The 19542-nt window shown below is 46.0% G+C and overlaps 1 protein-coding gene across 1 annotated transcript in view; it reads right to left on the bottom strand.

The window, feature by feature from the left end:
- Positions 1–2960: 2960 nt before the first annotated feature.
- PIEZO2 (piezo type mechanosensitive ion channel component 2) overlaps positions 2961–19542 on the bottom strand; it is a 375190-nt gene continuing 358608 nt past the window's right edge. The window contains exons 49-55 of the mRNA XM_064150231.1: positions 19348–19536; positions 18188–18280; positions 16038–16210; positions 12568–12687; positions 9830–9909; positions 6897–7077; positions 2961–5458 (exon numbers count right to left, since the gene is read on the bottom strand). Of these exons, the coding sequence (XP_064006301.1) occupies positions 5206–5458; positions 6897–7077; positions 9830–9909; positions 12568–12687; positions 16038–16210; positions 18188–18280; positions 19348–19536 (1089 nt within the window). The 3' untranslated portion in view covers positions 2961–5205. The remainder of the gene's footprint in view (positions 5459–6896; positions 7078–9829; positions 9910–12567; positions 12688–16037; positions 16211–18187; positions 18281–19347; positions 19537–19542) is intronic.

Genomic DNA, 19542 nt, shown 5'->3' on the forward strand with positions numbered 1-19542 from the left:
TCTCTTCTCCAGGCTGAGCAACCCCAGCTCTGAGCCTGTCTCAGCTGCACACAGCATCTCTTCTATCTAGCCTAAATTCTTTTAGTTTAAAACCAACACCCTTTGTCCTGTCACAATGGAGCAGCCTGAAAACATTGTCCTCATGTTTCTTATAGGTTCTCTTTAAGTACTGAGAAGCCACAAGAGGAGGTCTCCCCAGAGCCTTCTCCAGGCTGAATAACTCCATCTCAGCCTGTTCTCAGAGCAGAGGTATTCCAGCCCTCACATCATTTCCATGGTCTTAGAAGGTACCTTTAGAAGGGTAGAATCCTTCCTCTTTTGGCCTAACTGCCCATATGCTTCCACTTGAAATTCATCCATTCAGATTTTCTAGGAGAAGGCTCCCAAGAGACCTTATTGTGGCCTTCCAGTGTTCGAAGGGGGCTACAAGAAAGCTGGTAAGGGCCTTTTTAGGATGTCAGGTAGTGATAGGTCTGGGGGGAATGGAACAAAACTAGAAGTGGGCAGGTTCAGATCAGATGTTAAGAAGTTATTCACCAGGAGGGTGGTGAGACACTGGAACAAGTTGTCCAGGGATGTGATAGAAACCTCACCCCCTGAAGTTTTTAATGCCAGGCCTGATGTGGCTCTGAGCAACCTGATCTCATGGGAGGTGTCCCTGCTCATCACAGAGGGATTGGAGCTAGATGATCCTTGATGGTCCCAGCCCTGACAACTCTATGATTCTATCATATGCTTCACAGCTGTGGGCTTCACAGCTGGCTCTTGCTCTGATGATCTCCCCTCTCTTCCTCCCCCTTCTCCCCAGAGCTGGTGAAAACAGAGAATTTTACAGCTGGATGAATGCACAGTTAATACACTGTCTTGCCCTCCAAAGTTCAGCCTCTACAAGGTATTTTGAGATGTCAGCTGAAAGGGTTCATTAATATTTTACTGCATTACCTCACTCTTGCTGCTGCACAGTTAAAAGCATGCTGTCCCCAGATGTTCGTTGCAGAAGTCTGATGGTCACTCTTTCATGAGCTGTCTGTGTCTGCTGGCAGCTCTCTCTCCCACCCCAGCATGGGCTGCAGGAGGCAGCAGCTTGAAAAATTAATGAGACCTAAAATACAGCAGTCCTGGGGGATTAAAAGAGAGCACACAGACATACACACACATGCAGAGAAATGGTCAATCTCCATAGAATCATAGGCAGGTTTGTCTTAAAGATCATCTACTTGAAGCCCCCAGGGTCAACACAGAATCATAGAAACTTAGAGGTTGGAAGGGCCCTCCAGAGATCATTGAGTCCATTGTCCCTGCCAGGGCAGTCCAGTTCTGGGCTCTTCAATTCAAGAGAGATGTTGAGATAGTGGAACATGTCCAGAGAAGGGTGACAAAGCTGGTGAGGGGCCTGGAGCACAGCCCTGTGAGGAGAGGCTGAGGGAGCTGGGGGTGTGCAGCCTGGAGGACGCTCTGGGGGGACCTCATTGCTGTCTACAACTACCTGAAGGGAGGCTGTAGGCAGGTGGCAGTTGGTCTCTTCTGCCAGGCAAGCAGCAAGAGAAGAAGGGGACACAGTCCTAAGTTGTGCCAGGGGAGGTCTAGGCTGGATGTTAGGAGGAAGTTGTTGGCAGAGAGAGTGATTGCCTTTGGAATGGGCTGCCCAGGGAGGTGGTGGAGTCTGGATGGGGCACTTAGTGCCATGGTGTAGTTGATTGGCTAGGGCTGGGTGCTAGGTTGGACTGGATGATCTTGGAGGTCTCTTCCAACTTGGTTGATTCTGTGATTCAACTAGACCAGGTTGCTCAGAGCCCTGTCCAAGCTTGCCTTGAAACCATGTATGTGTATGGATCTTGCACACACTGCTTTGTTGGTATCAGGGATTGGCCTGACCCAGGCAGGACCTTGAACTGGGCCCTGTTGAACTTCAAGAGGTTCACATGGGCCCAATTTTCAAACCTGGGCATGTTTGTTTGCATGCAATCTGATATGATTCTATATATTATCTCTCATGTGTGTTAGCTACACCACTCAGCTTGATGTCATCAGCAAACTTGCATAGGGTGCACTTGCCACTGTGTCATTGGTGAAGATATTAAACAGCACTGGCCCCAGTACAGCCCCCTGAAGACATCACATGTCACTAGTCTCCATCTGGATACGGAGCTATTCACCACAGCTCTTTGTATCACAGAGTTACTTGGGCTGGAAAAGACCTTTAAGGTCATCATTCCCAACTGCTTTCTAACTCTAACAGGGCTGGTACTAAACCATGTCCCTCAGCACCACATCTCTGCATCTTTTTGACACCCCTAGCGATGGGGATTCAATCATCTCTGTGGGGAGCCTGTTTCAGTGTTTGGGAACCCTTTTAGTGAAGAAGATTCCTCAAATAGCCAATCCAAACCTGCCCTGGTGCAGCTTGAGGCCATTTCCTTTTGTCTGTCACTTCTTAGTTGGGAGGAGAGGCCAACCCCCACCTTGCTACAACTTCCTTTCAGGTGGTAGTAGTAGTAGAGAGAGAGGTCTCTCCTAAGCCTTCTTTTCTCCAGACTGAACAACCCAAATTTCCTCAGTCATTCTTCACAAGTCTCATGCTCCAGACCATTCACAAGATTCTTGCCCTTCTCTGGACACACTCCAGCACCTCAATGTCTTTCTTGCAGTGAGTGGCCTGAAACTGAACACACTACTCAAGGTGTAGCCTCACCAGTGGTGAGTACAAGGAGACAATCACTTCTCTGGCCCCACTGTTCCTGATACAGGCTAGGATGCTGTTGGCCTTCTTGGCCACCTGGGCACACTGCTGGCTCATTTTCAGCAGAAACTGGCTGCCAGTTTGACTTTATCTGTCTGGTTTGACTCAAACGATGGTCCATCAGCAGCAAATTTTACCTGTTGTAGCTAGGTCTTGAGTCCATGTCACCACTGTGACTATAAAATTTTTCCCCTTCCAATAAATAACTAAATAAACAAACAACAGAAGAATCCTTTTATTGTCAAAGTTTGATCAATCCATGAAAGAAAGAGCAGCACATTTCTGCAAAGACCAAATAACTCTACAACTTGTTCTGCAGATAGATTTTTCTCACCAGAAATTAAGTGCCTGGTAAAGAGAAGGAACCAGGAAGGGAGCCAGGACCAACTGTGGCCAGTTGAGACACAACATCACACCCTTTATACTTCTCCCTCCATCACTGCTCTCCTTAGAATGACTGAACACCCACAAAAGGACATCTTGGCATCCCTGCTGGATCCTATTGCCAGGGCTGCCCTGTAGATTTGGATTTTTCATTCACAGGTGTGATGGAGCAAAAAAAACCCAACAACCTCTCCACTGGGGCACCTTTCTGTTACGCCTGGGAGGAAATCAGGTTGTCTTCCAGTGAGTTCCAGTCCACAAATGGTTTTATTGTTATGATACAAAGAAGCAATTTTTATTTGGTGCACTTGGTGGTGCTCAGAACGTTGCTTTTTCACAGTATAGAATGGATGTGACAGCATTTGTTACGGAAGCACTCAGCGAGGGTAGGTTGCAGCCTCCCTGGGTCATGCTGCTTTCAGCAGTTCCATAGCCAACCAAGCCGGCAAATCACACTGCCTCGGATTCTTCCTGGTGATTAACCAATCCTCCCTAGAATAAATAGCAGCTAACTACAAGAAAGAGCTTGATTTCATCACAGAACGTTAGAGGAAGGTCAGTCTTTTCCCATTTGGTGTCAAAAGGCAGAGGAGGGGGGAAAAACAAAATACCTACTTCTACAATGACTTTGCCACGTGTGCTTTATTTGCCGTCATTACGGAATCAAAACTACACAGTATGCCCCCTTTTAACATACCCTAATTGCTCGATGCTGCTCTTGGGTTTGTTTTTGCAGTATTTTCTTTTTAACATGGAATGAAACTTACATTGCAATTGTAAATTTTCATGCTACAATGTTCTCTAAATGAGCCATTTGTGTCACTAATAAGAGTAATTTTAAAGGGGGGGGGGAGGGAGGGAAGAAGAAAAGCTGTTTTCTCAAGCTCTGCGTTTGGGAACCTCAAAACAAAAAACCCACCCCAAAAAACCCGTCTTGGATGTGGAAAAAAAGAAATGTGACTTGGAAGATGTAAACATTGTCATATACCTGAAACATTGGAAGAGGAATATCAGCTAACAGCCAAAAAAAAAAACCCAAACAAAAAAACACCTCCCCAAAAAAAACCCAAACAACAGTTGCCTTAACTCATGGAAACAGGAAGAAGCGCAGCTCATAGGGAGCAGGGAGAAGCAGACACTACTCAGTCTTTAAAGGGTTCTAAGAAATGAAGTAGCTCCTTAGGTGGTTGAATTCACTTTCTTTTCTCATCTAAATGGAAAGCAGGGACTTGGAAGAGGATGGCCCAGCAGAACACCCCACCCATTCACCATCGCTGTTTCTAGCCATCAGTTAACCTCGGCGAAGCATCAAGTTTCAGTTGCTTGTTTTGATTTGGGTTTGGATTTTTTGGTGGTTTTTTTCCTGAGAAAAGTCATTGCTATTTGGTGGAAATGGCTCCTGTGACTGTACAAACAAAACTAAGGCATTGGAAGAGATCATTCTTGGTTTCTTTTTTGCTGACAGAGGCTTATCCACAGTGTTCTTTGTACATCAAGAACCGCTGCTTTTCCCTACGAATGGGTATGGCTAGGATGTCTTCAGTTCCCACTGTGGCTCCAGCTCTGGGGTGTCCTGAAGGTTAGTCAGTGTCCCATTACTGTAGCTTGTCAGTCAGTGATGTACAACAGCATATTGCACAATCCAACCTGTATGGCTCCAGGAAAGATGTCAGAAGGTACCCTGGAGTCACCTGGGCACGGGGGGGTTCATTCCTTTTCTTTCCTCTTAGTCACGATGGCCTGGAAAACTCAGCTAGCCAGGCAAAGATGCAAGCTCCTCGTGGGTGGAATTACAAAGCAGTCCCCGGGTTGTAGAGGAGTGGCACATTAAAAAAAAGAAAAAACAACCAACAAATCACCCAACCTTTGTCACTGTTGATCCTTAACTTGAAAGGCAGCATGGATTCCTAAGGCCAGAGCTTCCAGGACTCCTTCAGTGAAAAATCATTTTGCTACCTAACTATAAAAGGCTTAGCTCTTAAGAGAATATTGTGCTTTGTTTGGTTGGTTGGGTTTTTTTTTTGCTTTTCCTTTAAAATTCAGATGAAATCAACTGGCTTTGCAGTGCCACACCAAAGAGATCAATTAGTTTTTTCCCTAGTCCACTTGATCATAGTCTCTGGTGAGCGATACAGGAATATTAGTTTGGCATAAAGGTCTTCTTCTAGTTCCAGTTCTCCAGTCTCTCGCACTAAGAAGATGTCAGTGCACAGCTTCAGGATCCGGTCGACGTTGGGTAGCTCCTCAAACATGATGGAGTGAGAGATCCCGCTGAAAAACTCCCGGACAAACTTCCCTATCACCAGGACGATGGAGGCATACAGTCCCATGATGCTGAAAAGAGAGACAGGAAAGAGTTCATGCCTTGAAAAGAGGTCAGCCAAGTGTGAGTGAGCTCATCGACATGGCTCAGGGCACACTGTCAGCTGAGTGAATGCTACTTTCTAGTTAGGATCTTGTTCCTGCTGCGCTGCAAGATGAAGGCAAATAAGGTCCTTTCAAACAAGTTTTAACAAGGCCAAGTGCAGGGTTCTGCACTTTGGCCAAAACAACCCCATGCAGTGCTACAGGCTGGGGGACAGAGTGGCTGGAGAGCAGCCAGGCAGAAGGGATGAGGGTGGGGTACTGGTTGACAGCTCAACGTGAGCCAGCAGTGTGCCCAGGTCACCAAGAAGGCAGATGGCATCCTGGCCTGTATCAGGAGTATTGTGGCCAGCAGGAGCAGGGAGGTCCTTCTGCCCCTGTACTCAGCACTGGTTAGGCCACATCTCGAGTACTGTGTCCAGTTCTGGGCCCCTCAGTTTAAGAAGGATGTTGAAGTGCTTGGACATGTCCAGAGACAGGCACCAAGACTTCAAGAGGAAACTGGTGTAAAGGGTTCTTCTGCCTTTTATTTTCTCCACTGCAGAGCAGGTACAAGGGTAATGTCATTCCTTATAAACTTGAAACTGTCTAAAAATCAATGAATCACAGAATGTTAGGGCTTGGAAGGGATCTTGAAAACTCATCCAGTCCAACCCCCCTGCCAGAGCAGGATCACCTATACCAGATCACACAGGAAGGCAACCAGGTGAGTCTTGACTATCTCCAGACAGGGAGACTCCACATCCTCCCTGGGCAGCCTGTTCCAGTGCTCTGTCATCCTCACAGGGAAACAAATTTTCCTTATGTTTCCTATGCCTCAACTTCCATTCATTGCCCCTTGTCCTGTCATTGGGCACCACCAGTGACAAGCCAAGCAGAGCCTGGCTTTATCCTTTTGGTGTCCATCTTTATGTATTCATCAACATGAACAAAGTCACCTCTTACTTCCTCTCCAAGCTAGAGCCCCAGCTCCCTCTGTTTCTCCTCATAAAGAAGACATTCCACAATCTTCATCTTTTTTGTGGCTCTGCACTGGACTTATCCAGGTAGTTCCCTGAGGTTCTTCCTGAACTCAGGGGGCCTGAGCTGGATACAATATTGAAGATGCAGCCTTCCAGGGCAGAGTACAGGGGGAGGAGAGCCTCTCTCAACCTACTAATACCTTCTAATACAGCCCAGCTTGGCTGGCCACAAGAGCACACTGCTGGCTCTTGGTCAATCTTTCATCTAGTAGCATCTCCAGGTGAATCTGAAAATCTCACAAGGCTTCTTTTCAAAAAGCAATCTTCAAACCCTACAGCAGCACAGAAAAAATAACACCACCATTGCTCCCAAACCAGCAAACAAAATCACCTCTACTACTGTCTTATCTACATCATTTTAGTTTTACGTGAAGATTCCTTCTTACCCATAACCAGCCAAGAATCCAAGGCTTGGTGGACTGACTTTATCACTGAATATGAAGAGCTCAAGACTCTCCTCAGATGTTTTGTATCTTTTCCCAAGCTGATTCAAAACCCACCACTCACGAACTCCCTCTTCAGACACATTTTTGACCAGTGAAACAGTAATGTTTTCCCATCTGCAGTCTATTGAAGAACAAAAAAAGAGGAAAAAAGAAGAAGAAATGTTAATATATATATATATAGCAAGAATTGCAAAAGTCAAACTGTTTTGAGTCAGAAACTTCCAACATCTGCATGGTAAGATGGTAACCCTAACCTCCATTTGACATTACCTCTCTTCCAGAGTATAATATCTGGACTTCTGTGGTTTTCCTTCTCCAAATATTATCTGAACGTGCATTAAAGAAAGAAAGTGCTCCCTTATCACCTACTCTTTCTTCTGCACAGCTGCCAAATCATTTCAGTATTTTTGGGCAGCAGTTCAATGGCAGTCGGCACATGTCCATAAAGAAACACATTTAACCTTGAGAGAGAGTGGTCAGCTTCTATGTGGCAAATTGAAACTAACACTGTGAATAATTTAGATTAAGACTAGAATAGGTAGCAAGAATAAACTTTTTTGCACTAAGAGTGGTGAAACACTGAACCACGTTGCCCAAAGAGATGGCAGAGGCCCCATCCCTGGAAACATTCCAGGTCAGCTTGCATGAGGCTCTTTGAACCCAAAAGGATTTTCACAGGCACGTATGTGCACATCTGTGTGTAGCTGTGAGTAGCTCTGTGCATTCTGATTGGGTAACAGCACTCTGAAATTAAATGATTTTATAGAATCCTAGGATGGTGTGGGCTGGAAGGGACCTCTGGCAGAGCTGGGTCATGCACAGCAGGTTGGCCAGGAGCGTAATGCCAAGGTGGATTGTCATGGTAGGCCTGATGGGCCAGAAACAGGCTTATACATGTGCTGGCTTGCCCAGGCATGTTTTTCTCCTGTGACAAGCAAGGTACATGTGCTTAGCTTGTGCCTGCCCCGTGCAAGGCCTGTGTTTTTCCCAGATTTGGATAAAGCAAGCCTGTGGCTTTGCCTAATATGGTCAAGCTCAGCTAACTGCCATTTGGATCTGCTATTCTGTGTCCAAAGGTCCATTAGTCTCAGCCCACATGGATCAAAAGAGTTGAGCAGGTAATGCAGTGTGCTCTGCCATGCTCTGCCATTATATTCTTGGCTGTTGCCTGCTGCTGCAATTGCTCTCTCTTTCTGGCAGGATACAGCCTTATTGTTTGCCTGGAAACTCCACTGTCTCGAGTTTACCAGGAAGAAGCTCTAAATACCTCCACACGATCAGCCTGCACAGCCAGTGTGACATCCTGCTGAGACTGTACATTGTGAGACATCCTGCCTGCACCCGAAAGTCTTGGAGGTAGACAGATCATCCAGAGATCCAGGTCAGAGGTTGTCTGTCTCCTTTCCCCTAGCCTGTGAAGCCTGGGAATGGGAAGCCTCAGCGGCTGACAGTAACAGAATTCCCTGAAATCGTTTGGGTACTGTCTGAAGCTGTAGCCAGCCCTTGCAAGTCAGGAGGTAATATTTCATGAGTAAATATTTAAAGTCTCTTTGTAATTCACTATTGCCTTCTGCCAGAAGCAGAATGGACCTCCCTGAGTCCATCTAGTGGGCAAGCGGTATATGGACCGCAAGCGGCATTTGGCCCCAAGAATCTTCTCTCCCAGTTCAGTTAATGTTTATGTATTTTTGCAAGTTATTTCTAGATCTAGCTATTGTCTGTAAAATGTTTCCATCACCCTGCAAGAAGCCATTACTATTAAAATCAGTGGTGAGGTTTCTGAATACCAAACTTAATAATACTAATTGGGGAAAAATATCATCTCACAATTAACTACCCCACTTCATGACATGGGTTTAGGAATCTCTCCAGAGGACACTCCAGACTTCTCTAGGCAGCTTGGTTCAGTGCTCTGGTACTCTCCCAGCAAAGAAGATTTTCCTCAGAATCACAGAATTTCTTAGACTGGAAAAGACCTTCAAGATCACCGAGTCCAGTCATTAGTTTCACACTGACAAGTCCTTGACTAAACCAAATCCCTCAGCACAACTTCTAATCACTATGAATCACTATGCTTGGGAAGGGCCACCAGGGTCATCCAGTCCAACCTTCATCCCAGCAGCCTTCATCACTAGACCATAGCCTCAAGCACCACATCCACTGTTCTTTTAAACACCTCCAGGGATGGCAACTCCACCACCTCCCTGGGCAGCCTGTGCCAGTGCCTGACTGCCTGCCCAGTAAAGAACTTCCTCCCAACAGCCAACCTAAACCTCTCCTGATGCAGCCTGAGGCCATTTCCTCTTGTTCAGATGGAACCTCTGGGTTCCAGCTTATGTCCATTGTCCCTTCTCTTATCACTGGGCACCACTGAACAAAGTCTGAGCCCACCCTCTTGCCCTTCGCACTTTAGATGTTGATCAGCATTGGTAAGATCCCCTCTCAGTCTTCTCCTTTCTAAACTAGATTCTTTGTAGCCAATAAGGAAGCATTAAAAGAAAAGCATAATGTAATGTAGTGTTATTATTTAGGTTGAGAAGCTACACTGGCAGATGTGCTTGTGGGAAGGCAGCAGGAGTGAAACTTGTCATTACTTCCTCAGAAAACAAGGAAAAGCAGACCTGAAGGAAAGGAGCTGGACTTCATCCTTGGAGTCCTTGCTGTTAAATACAAAGCTCAAACAATTCCAGCTGCATTTTCTGCCTTGTGTAGTATTACCTCATCTTTGCCTGTGCTTGCAGACACCACCAGCTAGAAACCATTTCAGGTGTATTTTAGGCTGTGGTGCCCATAACAGCTCTGAATGTGCACATGTGGGTGCTGCGTTGCCCTTGTCTGCAGCACCTTCTGTTTTCTGTGGTCAGGACACATACCTGTCAATAGCTGCTTGATGGGTTTTGCCAGAGAATCACTAGGAGCCTTGATGTAGTAGGGGTACACTTTCTCTAATGTGCTGGAAAAAAACGAGAGAGCAAATATTTCATATTTTTATACCTCTACAATAACTTGGAAATACCTCACAGGGCCAGACACAGCTCTCGGGCAGTCCTGGCTTAGGCTAGGGTTTTAGAGTGCCCAGGTGTCACATCTGGAAGGCAGTGGGATTTATTAGCTCTGCTCTGTCGGTAGTTCAGCAGGGAGCTCCATCCATAATGTCACCATTCACAGGCCATGAATCCCACACACCTGGGGCATGTGTCTCCACGAGGAAAGGGGACTCCACATTTTTAACAAAGCTGCCTTTGATTCAGCAGCACAAAAGCAGGCAGCACATCACCAGCAGTAAACAAGCTAGAAAAATGAGTAGTGAGAGCAGCTGTTGCTTCAGAATTGGAAGGTGCTTTGATAATAACACCTGAAAGGAAGGAGATTTTTTTTTTTTGCTAGAATCTTTCACTGGAAAATGTTTTCCCAGTTTGTAGGAGGATTTCAAACTCCAAAAGAGAGAGATTTGTAAAAGATCATCTACTGGACTCAAAATTAAATCACCTTAAGTGGAATAAATGATCAGCATCTGGAGAGAGTGGCATTTCAACTTTGTCAAGGGTTAGGGCGTGGCTGGCCACTAAATGAGTGACAGATGCACTCCATCAACCTTTCTTCTTCCCTAAAGGAAGAGAGACCCAGGGATTGGAAGAGAAAGCCAAACCAGGTTTAATGACTGAATAATTTCAGGAAGGAGGAGCTCTCAGAGAAGTGTTGCCACAGTCTGTGACTTTGTCACTTTGTGATTTGCCACCAGGCTAAGGAAGAATAGAGGTGGCCAGTAAATTTAAACCCCCTGCTGATCCCTCCTACAGACTCAAAAGATCACTAAGCTCAGCAGCTAGGTTCTCCCAGCAGAGGTGGTGGCTGAAAGCTCTCTGCTGGTGTAGTCACAGAATTACAGAATGTCAGGGGTTGGAAGGGACCTTGAAAGCTCATCCAGTCCAACTCCTCTGCCAGAGCTGGATCACCTATACCAGATCACACAGAAAGGCATATAGACAGGTTTTGAATGCCTCCATCGAGGGAGACTCCACAACCCCCCTGGGCAGCCTGTTCCAGTGTTCTGTCACCCTTACTGTGAAAAAACATCCTCTTCATATTTCTGTGCAACTTCCTATGCCTCAGCTTCCACCCATTGCTCCATGTCCTGGCACTGGGCATCACCAAGCAGAGCTCCATCCTCTTGGCACTCACCCTTTACATGTTTATAAACATGAATGAAGTCACTTCTTAGTCTCCTCTTCTCCAAGCTGAAGAGCCCCAGCTCCCTTAGTCTCTCCTCATAAGAGAGATGTTCCACTGCTTTCATCATTTTTGCATCTTTGCACTGGAGTCTTTGAAGCAGTTCCCTGAGGTCTTTCCTGAACTCAGAGGCCCAGAACTACACACAGTATTCCAGATGCAGCCTCACCGGGGCAGAGCAGAGGGGGAGAAGAACCTCTCTTGACCTAATAACCACAGCCCTTCTAATACAGCCCAGAATGACATTGGCCTTGTTGGCCACAAGAGCACACTGCTGGCTCATGGTCAGACAGCTGCTGACAAAGTCAAGCAGCTTCTAGCTGCCACAACCAATCTTGCCTTTATGACAAAGTAGGAAAAGATGAACAGTATGTAAATGCAGGAGTATCTTCTGTGTTACTGCTTGCCTCCTGCAAAAACAGAATTCCTGTGGACTGCTAGAAGAGGCAGCTTTCCCCTCCTTGGCACTGTGCTGTCTTAGGAAAAGGTCCTGTATGCTCAGGCAGCAGGAAAGTGAGCTGTAGAACATTGGTAAATGTGACTATCAGATGTGTGACATCGATCTGTTTGGATGCACAAGTGTGTGGGAGTGCAAAAAAAGGGCAGATCTCATTTCCAGGTACTAACAGATAGGAACCTCTCAGAGGTTCCACTGTCCCAGTTGGCCTCAGTGTTAACTTTTCAACTCTCGTGGCCACAAACAGATCAAGCGGCCTTCGGGGGTGATGTGCTGGCTTAGCAGTATTTAGAGGCTGCTGCTGGAAAGTAATCCCTGGTGAGGAGGTGGGAGAGGAAGAGCCAAACTCCTTTCAGACCTGAAAGGAAGCATCGCTGCTGTTAATGCCATAAGGCTCTATCCATAGAATGATGTTTGCTGTCCATATGAACCCTGCGAATTTCCTCTCCAGGAAATGATCTGATGTCAGAAACGACTGCAGATGTTACCTCCTGGCCACACTGATTTAATGCTTCCTTGCCTCTCTGATACTAGTCAAGAAAAACAATGAGAAATACAGTCTGGATGGTTACTCAGAACCAAAAAAAGTCATCAGTACAACACCCTCAGAGCAAGCTGAACTGAAGTAGCTCAAAGGAGACTCAAGCTGTGACTATACTGAAACTTATAAATCAAAGGGACTAATAGCTTCTCCGTGCTCACTGGTGGTGTCTCAGTGTTCATGCTCTTCTCAATCTACACTCATAAGCTTTTACTCAAACTATTATGTGATTTCAGTGCTGTTGGCCTCTGTGAACAAGGCTGCAAAGTTATTAGAGGGGGGACAGGTGGGCGGGTAATCAAATTGCACAATCCTGATCTCCTTAGGAAATTAAGTTTAAGAAGGGAATGTTTGCCTATGAACAGGCAAAGAAAATAACTTACACCTTTTCCAGCTGCTGCTCTCCAGACATCATTGTAGCAATATCTCTTCTGGTGTTCTTTGGGAGGACAAAGGTAAGTTTATCTGATGCTATTTCTGCTTTGGCACCAAGGGTGAGATTTCTGTTGCAAGCAAAAAGGAAGACAGATTGTCAGCCTGCAATGAGAACATGACCCAAAGACTCATCTGTTCAATGCTAGAGCTAATATGTCTAAGTAGTCTAACTGCACTGATGCTGGCTACTCAGGGCTTTGCTAAGGCAAGCATCATAGAATCACAGAATGGTTCAGGTTGGAAGGGATCATCCAGTTCCAATCCCCCACCATAGGCAGGGGCAACTCCCACTGGAACAGGTCACTCAAGGCCTCATCTAACCTGGCCTTGAACACCTCCAGGGAAGGAGCATCCACAGCCTCCCTGGGCAACCTGTGCCAGTGTCTCACCACCCTCACTGGAAAGAACTTCCTAACATCCAGTTTCAATCTCCCCTCTGCCAGTTTAAAGCCGGTACCCCTGGTCCTGTCATTATAAGACCTTGTAAATAGTCCCTCCCCAGCCCTCCTGTAGGCCCCCTTCATAGAATCATAGAACCAGCCAGGTTGGAAGAGACCTCCAAGATCATCCAGTCCAACCTATCACCCAGCCCTAACCAATCAACTAGACCATGGCACTAAGTGCCTCATCCAGTCTTTTCTTGAAGACCCCCAGGGACGGTGCCTCCACCACCTCCCTGGGCAGCCCATTCCAATGGGAAATAACTCTCTCTGTGAAGAACTTCTTCCTAATATCCAACCTATACCTACCCTGGCACAACTTCAGATGCTGGAAGGAGACTACAAGGTCTCCTCAAAGTCTTCTCTTCTCCAGGTTGCAGAGCCCCCACTCTAGTAAGCCTGTCCTCAGAGCTGCTCCAGCCTTCTGAGCATCTTTGTGGCCCTGCTCTGGACTCACTCCAGCAGTTCCATGTTCTTGTGTTGGAATGCTGGATGTCACCTGCACCTGAGAAGGTGTTTTCTTGTGGAGGATATGTGGCAGCCTTAAAGGTGTATTTTCCTGACCATACTGTTTAATGTCTTACCCAGCAATGATGACAGGTGAATATAATTTTGCTCGTTATGTCAGACAAAACAGAATGGGGGAAGAGAGAGCTGACTTGAGGCAACAGGACCATCTGCATTACCATACAGTTTGTGTGAGGGCAGGTAAGGATCATCATCATAGATTCACCGCAGAATGCTTTAGTCTGGAAGGGATCTTAAAGATTATCTAGCTTGAGCCCCTGTGCCATGGGCAGGAACACCTTCTGCTAGATCAGGTTGCTCAAAGCACCATCCAGCATGGCCTCAAACACTTCTGGAGATGAGGCATGCACAGCTTCTCTGGGCACCCTGTTTCTGTGCCTTACCACCCTCACAGTGAAGAACTTCTTCCTTACATCCAACCTAAATGTACCCTCCTTCAATTTAAAGCCATTACACCTTGTCCTATCTCAAAAAAACCCCTCTCTACCTTTCCTGTAGCCTCCCTTTAGCTACTGAAAGGCTGCTTGAAGCCTTTCCTTTAGGTACTGGAATGTCTCCTTGGAGGCTGAACAACCCTAACTCTCGCAGCCTGTTCTCACAGCAGAGGTTCTCCAGCCTTCTGATCATCTTTGTAGCTTTTGCCTAACAGGTCGATAGTCATCTAACATTGGGAGCCCCAGAGCTGATCAGAGTGCTGCAGGTGGAAGGACTCTTTGCAGAGTAGAAAGACAGAATCCATTCCCTTGACCTGCTGCCTATGGTGCTTTGATTGTAGCCCAGGATATGGGTGGGCTTTTGGGCTCATGTTGAGCCATGTCTCCAAAGGACAATCCCATTCCCATTCCTGGCTGGAATGAAGGATCATAGGATTATTGAATTGTTTTGGTTGGAAAAGACCTCGAAGATCATTAAGTCCAACTGTTGGTGCTGCAGTAAGCTACAGCTTCCCAAAACCCCACCTCAGCCCAGCAGGACCATGGTTCTAACAGGATCCTCATGGTTGCCCTCAGTCTTCACACAAGCTTCAGGACACAGCTAAGGCAGGCTCAGCTTCACATGGACCTTATGCCACGTCCAGCAACTGCATGAAGCAGTTCCTGGGCTGCTGGGGCTGCAGAGGAGCACTCCTGGCAGATGATGTGCAAAGGCAGAAGGTCTGTATGCTGCCTGAGTGACATAAAAGGCTTATCTTAGAGCTGTTCTGGTCCCCTGGCCCAGATTAAAGACAGCAGCTTCCCTTTACAGGGAAAAGAGTGGGATCTCACTGTGGCAAATCTTCAGCACTTTCAGGCATTCATGGTCACAATGTAATCTGCAGGATCTAATCTGAGGGTGAAAAGGGTCCCTTTCACCCTGTGTATCAATGTTTGTATCTACACAAGCCCAGGGACAAGCCAAGTAGCAGTACTAAGAATTAATATAAGGTTCAGGGGTGGTGGAGTGATGTAATTCACTAGCTAATACTGTTTGCTTCCAGGAAAAGAGGTCGACTAAAGTTGAATTAAGGGTACAGATTGATCACAAACCTATTTTGGACTGTGGAAGGGCTGCCCCAGCACGTTCAGAGCTCCTGCAGTGATTCAGCTGACTTGTGGACAGTCTTTAGCTGAGGATTGTTACAGTGATCCAGCATCTCCTTCCAACAACCCAGGTAGATACTGGGGTTGCAAAGGTCTTTGATTCCCATGGAGTGATGACCTAATTCCAGTTCAGTCCAGTAACTCTACAGGAATTCCATCTGGTGCAGGACAGCCAACAAACCACCTTGCTGCTTTATATTCTAGGCTGTCTCTTGCAAAAGCTTCACTGTGAAGTCATTACTTTAAACAACTGAGGTCAGTTCACTGAGGCCAAAGGAACCACAAGTAAAGGCAAATGTCCCCACAAAAGGGACCTGTGCCATTCTTGTGCTATTTGCATAACAAAGTCTGAGTATGTGTGCACTAAAAAATCACTTGTCAGTTCCAGACTCCCTTCACAAGAGGACCAAGCACTTCTGATCATTTCCACTCAAGAGTTTTTTCTGCTTTAACTCGGTTTGAGTATTAATTTCCCATAAATGATAACAAGTCTGTTGTTTGGGGCAGTTTATCTGAACATCCCCATCTAAAACTGGCTAAAGTTTTCCTACTTTCCTCTCCCTCCCCTCAAGTCCCATTGAAAACTCCACCCTGCCTTTTTAAATACCGTACTTGGAAGTGGCTCCACTTCTCTAGTTTTTTGAGACCTGCAGGCAGCAAATGTCTTCCTGGGTAACAGAGGTCACTTCTCTCTGCCTCTCCCCTTCCCACTTGCAGGGCTTATTTTATTTGGGTTTTTTTTTTTTTTTTTTTGCTATGCAGTACAACAGAATTTTCTGTAAAGCTAACCACAAATGCAGTGGTGAACTGTTCTGATGAGGGAAGACTTGGCAAATGATCCATCAAGCTCCCAACAGCCACGTTAGTTACCTTTGAATAGTCCAGGAAAGAACCACCGTGAACTCAGCTGAAAAATCCAGCAGTCCCTGTATCATTTTCTCTCTGCTGGGAGGGCTGATGGTCCATAAAGAGTTTGAATTTCCCTCCAGATCTGCTAGAGTTATATCTTCTTTTCCATAGCCCTCTAGAAACTGCAAGGCAGCCTGTAGGTGCAGGAGAAGACAAGAAAAATTAAGTGCAGTGATATTCACAAGACACAATTTTCCACACAGGCAGGTCTGTAAATGTTGGATTAATTCTAAGTGCAGTGGTTTGCTTTGCACTGATTGTTTTCCTCAGGTACCAAATGGAGCTGTAGAAGGGAAGGGGAATCATAGAATGTTTTGGCTTGGAAGGGATCCTTAATGATCATCTAAGTCCAAGCCCCCTGCAGTGAACAGGAACATCTTCAACTAGATCAGGTTGCTCAGAGCAACCATCCAAATTTACCTTGAATGTCTCAATAAACAAAGTAGAGCTGAGCTAAGAAAGCAAACCAGAAATGGCCCTGCTGTTGGAAGGGTGGTGGCCACAGAGGTCCAAGTGAAGCTGCAGGTTCATAAACTAAAGTCTGTAGAGTCTATTCAGACCTAAAATTTGGCTCTCTCACTAAGCATCTTTCTGCACAGAAAAATACCTACATAGGCATTTCAAGGCAGCTTGAAACTGGTAACTTCCAAAGTGGATCAAGATCACAATATTGCTGCTACAATTCTTTTGGCCTTTTTGGTAGGATCTCTGTGCTAGTTTGAAGCTAGCTAGAATGTTTTGGTGAGAAGAATTAGATTATAAGCTGTGAAAAGGAGACAGTGATGATGTCTACTTCACTCATTGGCTTGCTGGGAGGTATAAGAATAGAGAATACAAACACAGATAACAGTCTTTGACGTGTTGGGCTGCATTTCTCTCTCTAACTCAACCTGCTGCCTGACTAATCCTTCTACTTCCTAAGCCCCCTGGCCAACCCTCCAAACTCATCTTGAACTTAAGGCAAAGTCTGGGGTAAGGTAGAGGGGTGGGAGAAGGTGGAAGCGTGTTTGGGAGCCCCTCCTGGGGACTCAGGTTTTTGGGAGGGCTGTTGTGCTTCTGTATTACTTTTTAACTTTTTCAGTGGTGCACACTAATAAGACAAGGAACAAGGGATACAAACTTGAATATAGAAGGTTCCACCTCAACATGAGGAGAAGCTTCTTTCCAGTAAGAAACTCTATTACTTTACCTGTATTACTTTTTAACATATCAAAATATGCATAGGCCAGAGCAAGAACTTTTAAAAGAGCTGAGTTACTTTAGTAATGCAACAGCTCCTTCTAGAAACTGTCAAAGCTTGTCACCTCTGTGCATGTTGCACTGGGAAATAGTGAGGCTGTGTTTAAATGGTTGTGGTTTTACATCTTCATATCAAAGATGAGGCTGTGCACAATTTCTTTGGACAGCATCACATCTCCTCAGTGAGATGAGGGGAAAGCTGCATGTGAAGGAGCACAGGGCTAAAAGTGCCAATGCTGTTTTGTCCCCACAGCATGTTTGTTTTGGCAGTACAACAACATCTTGACATCCTCTGAAGGTTTGTGTCATTTAGAGGGAAGGTTTTTATCACAGAAGGTCTCCAGAAATCATTGAGCCCAACCCCCCTGCCAAAAGCAGGATCCCCTAGGGTAGTCTGCCCAGGAATGCATCCAGGTGAGTTTGGATAGTCTCCAGAGAAGGAGACTCCACAACCTCTCTGGGCAGCCTGTTCCAGTGCTCTGTCACCCTCACTGGAAAGAAGTTTCTCCTTGAGTTGAGGTGAAACCTTCTATATTCAACTTTGTATGCCTTGTTCCTTGTCTTATTACTGTGCACCACTGAAAAGAGATTGGCCCCATTCACCTGACACCCACCCAGGTGAGAGGACACCGAGGGCTGCTTCCTCCCATGGTTTTGTGCAAAGCTGTTTTGTTTAATGGTAACTTGTCTTGCCACAACCCAGCCCCCATCCTGACAAATGACTTCTCAAACCTTTAACTCATGCAAACCTTTTATGGGAAACATTCTTCCTCCTGCTGGTCACTTCCAGCTACACAACCCAGACTCACAGTAGGCCTTTATGGAAGCGTGCACACATATTTAAGTAATGAGGTATTCCAGATGTCACTTACAGTGTTGCCCCTATAGCTTCCCAGAAAGGCATTGAAACCAGTCTGATTCAAATCCTTGAGCTGACTCTGCTGAGCACTCATTGTAAAAATAGGCTGGGAAAGAAAAGAACACACACTTATCACATTTATGACACACACACAGAGCATCCTGCACATCACCTGAGACAATCAGGGCAAGCAGTCCAAAGGAGAAGGTTATGATCTTACTCCACTCAGAAGCAAGCTGCCCTCACTTTTCTCTTTGCCATGTGGGCAGCTGAACCTGCAGACAGTTTTTGACTGTACTTAATGTAGGATCATTTATTCAGATGTTTGGGTTCTGGTTTTAACTTGCAAATTAGGAGACTATTTTATATCACTGATAAGCTAAATTCATAAAATAGTTGGAAAAGACCTCTAAAGATCATCAAGTCCAACCATGCCCACTAGGCAATGTCCTGAAGTACCATGGCTGTATGCTTTCTAAACCCCTCCAGGGATGCAAACTCCACCACTGCCCTGAGCAGCCTGTTCCACTCTCTCAGTAAAGACATTTTTGCTAATATCCAATCTAAACCAGCCGTGGCAGAGCGTCAGTACATTTCCTTTCATCCTATCCCCTGAAACTAGGGAGAAGAGACTGACCCCCACCTCTTTCTAACCTCCTTTCAGGTAGTTGTAGACAGCAGTGAGGTCTCCCCTCAGTGTCCTCTTCTCCAGGCTAAACAACCCCAGTTCCTTCATCTGCTCATCACAAGACTTGTGCTCTAGACTGTTCACCGTTTTCATTGCCCTTTGGTGGACCTGCTCCAGCACCTCAATCACAGAATATTAGAGGTTGGAAGGGACCCTCAGAGAGCAACAATGTCCTTCTTGTAGTGAAGCGCCCAAAACTGAACTCAGGATCTGAGGTGCACCCTCACCAATTCTGAATACAGGGGAACATTAACTCTCTACTCCTGCCAGCAACACTGCTCCTGACGCAGGTCAGGACGCTGTTGGCCTTCTTGGCTACCTGGCCACACTTCTGGCTCATGTTCACTAACTTGTTTTTAAACCCCAAAGGGATCATTTGTGGGAGTTTGCCTACATAAGGCAGGAGAGTTCAATTCAACAACGGAAATAAGAAACAGCACAAGGAAACACCATGCAAAACCAGTTTGCTTTTTGCCCTTTTTTACCTGATAACCTCCTAGAGTTATTGTGATTGATACATCTAGAGGCTTGTTGGTGATGCCTGCAACAGATTTGATTAGAGACATGAAGAGCAGTGGGAACCAGACAATACAAATCAGCAAGACGATAATCATGCCACCCATTCCATACTTCACAACTTTCTTTTTCTTCTGGCCTCTCGGTTGGGGATATCTCTGCAA

The sequence above is a fragment of the Pogoniulus pusillus genome, chromosome 10 (genome assembly GCF_015220805.1).
Source record: "Pogoniulus pusillus isolate bPogPus1 chromosome 10, bPogPus1.pri, whole genome shotgun sequence".
In the NCBI taxonomy this organism is placed as follows: Eukaryota; Metazoa; Chordata; class Aves; order Piciformes; family Lybiidae; genus Pogoniulus; species Pogoniulus pusillus.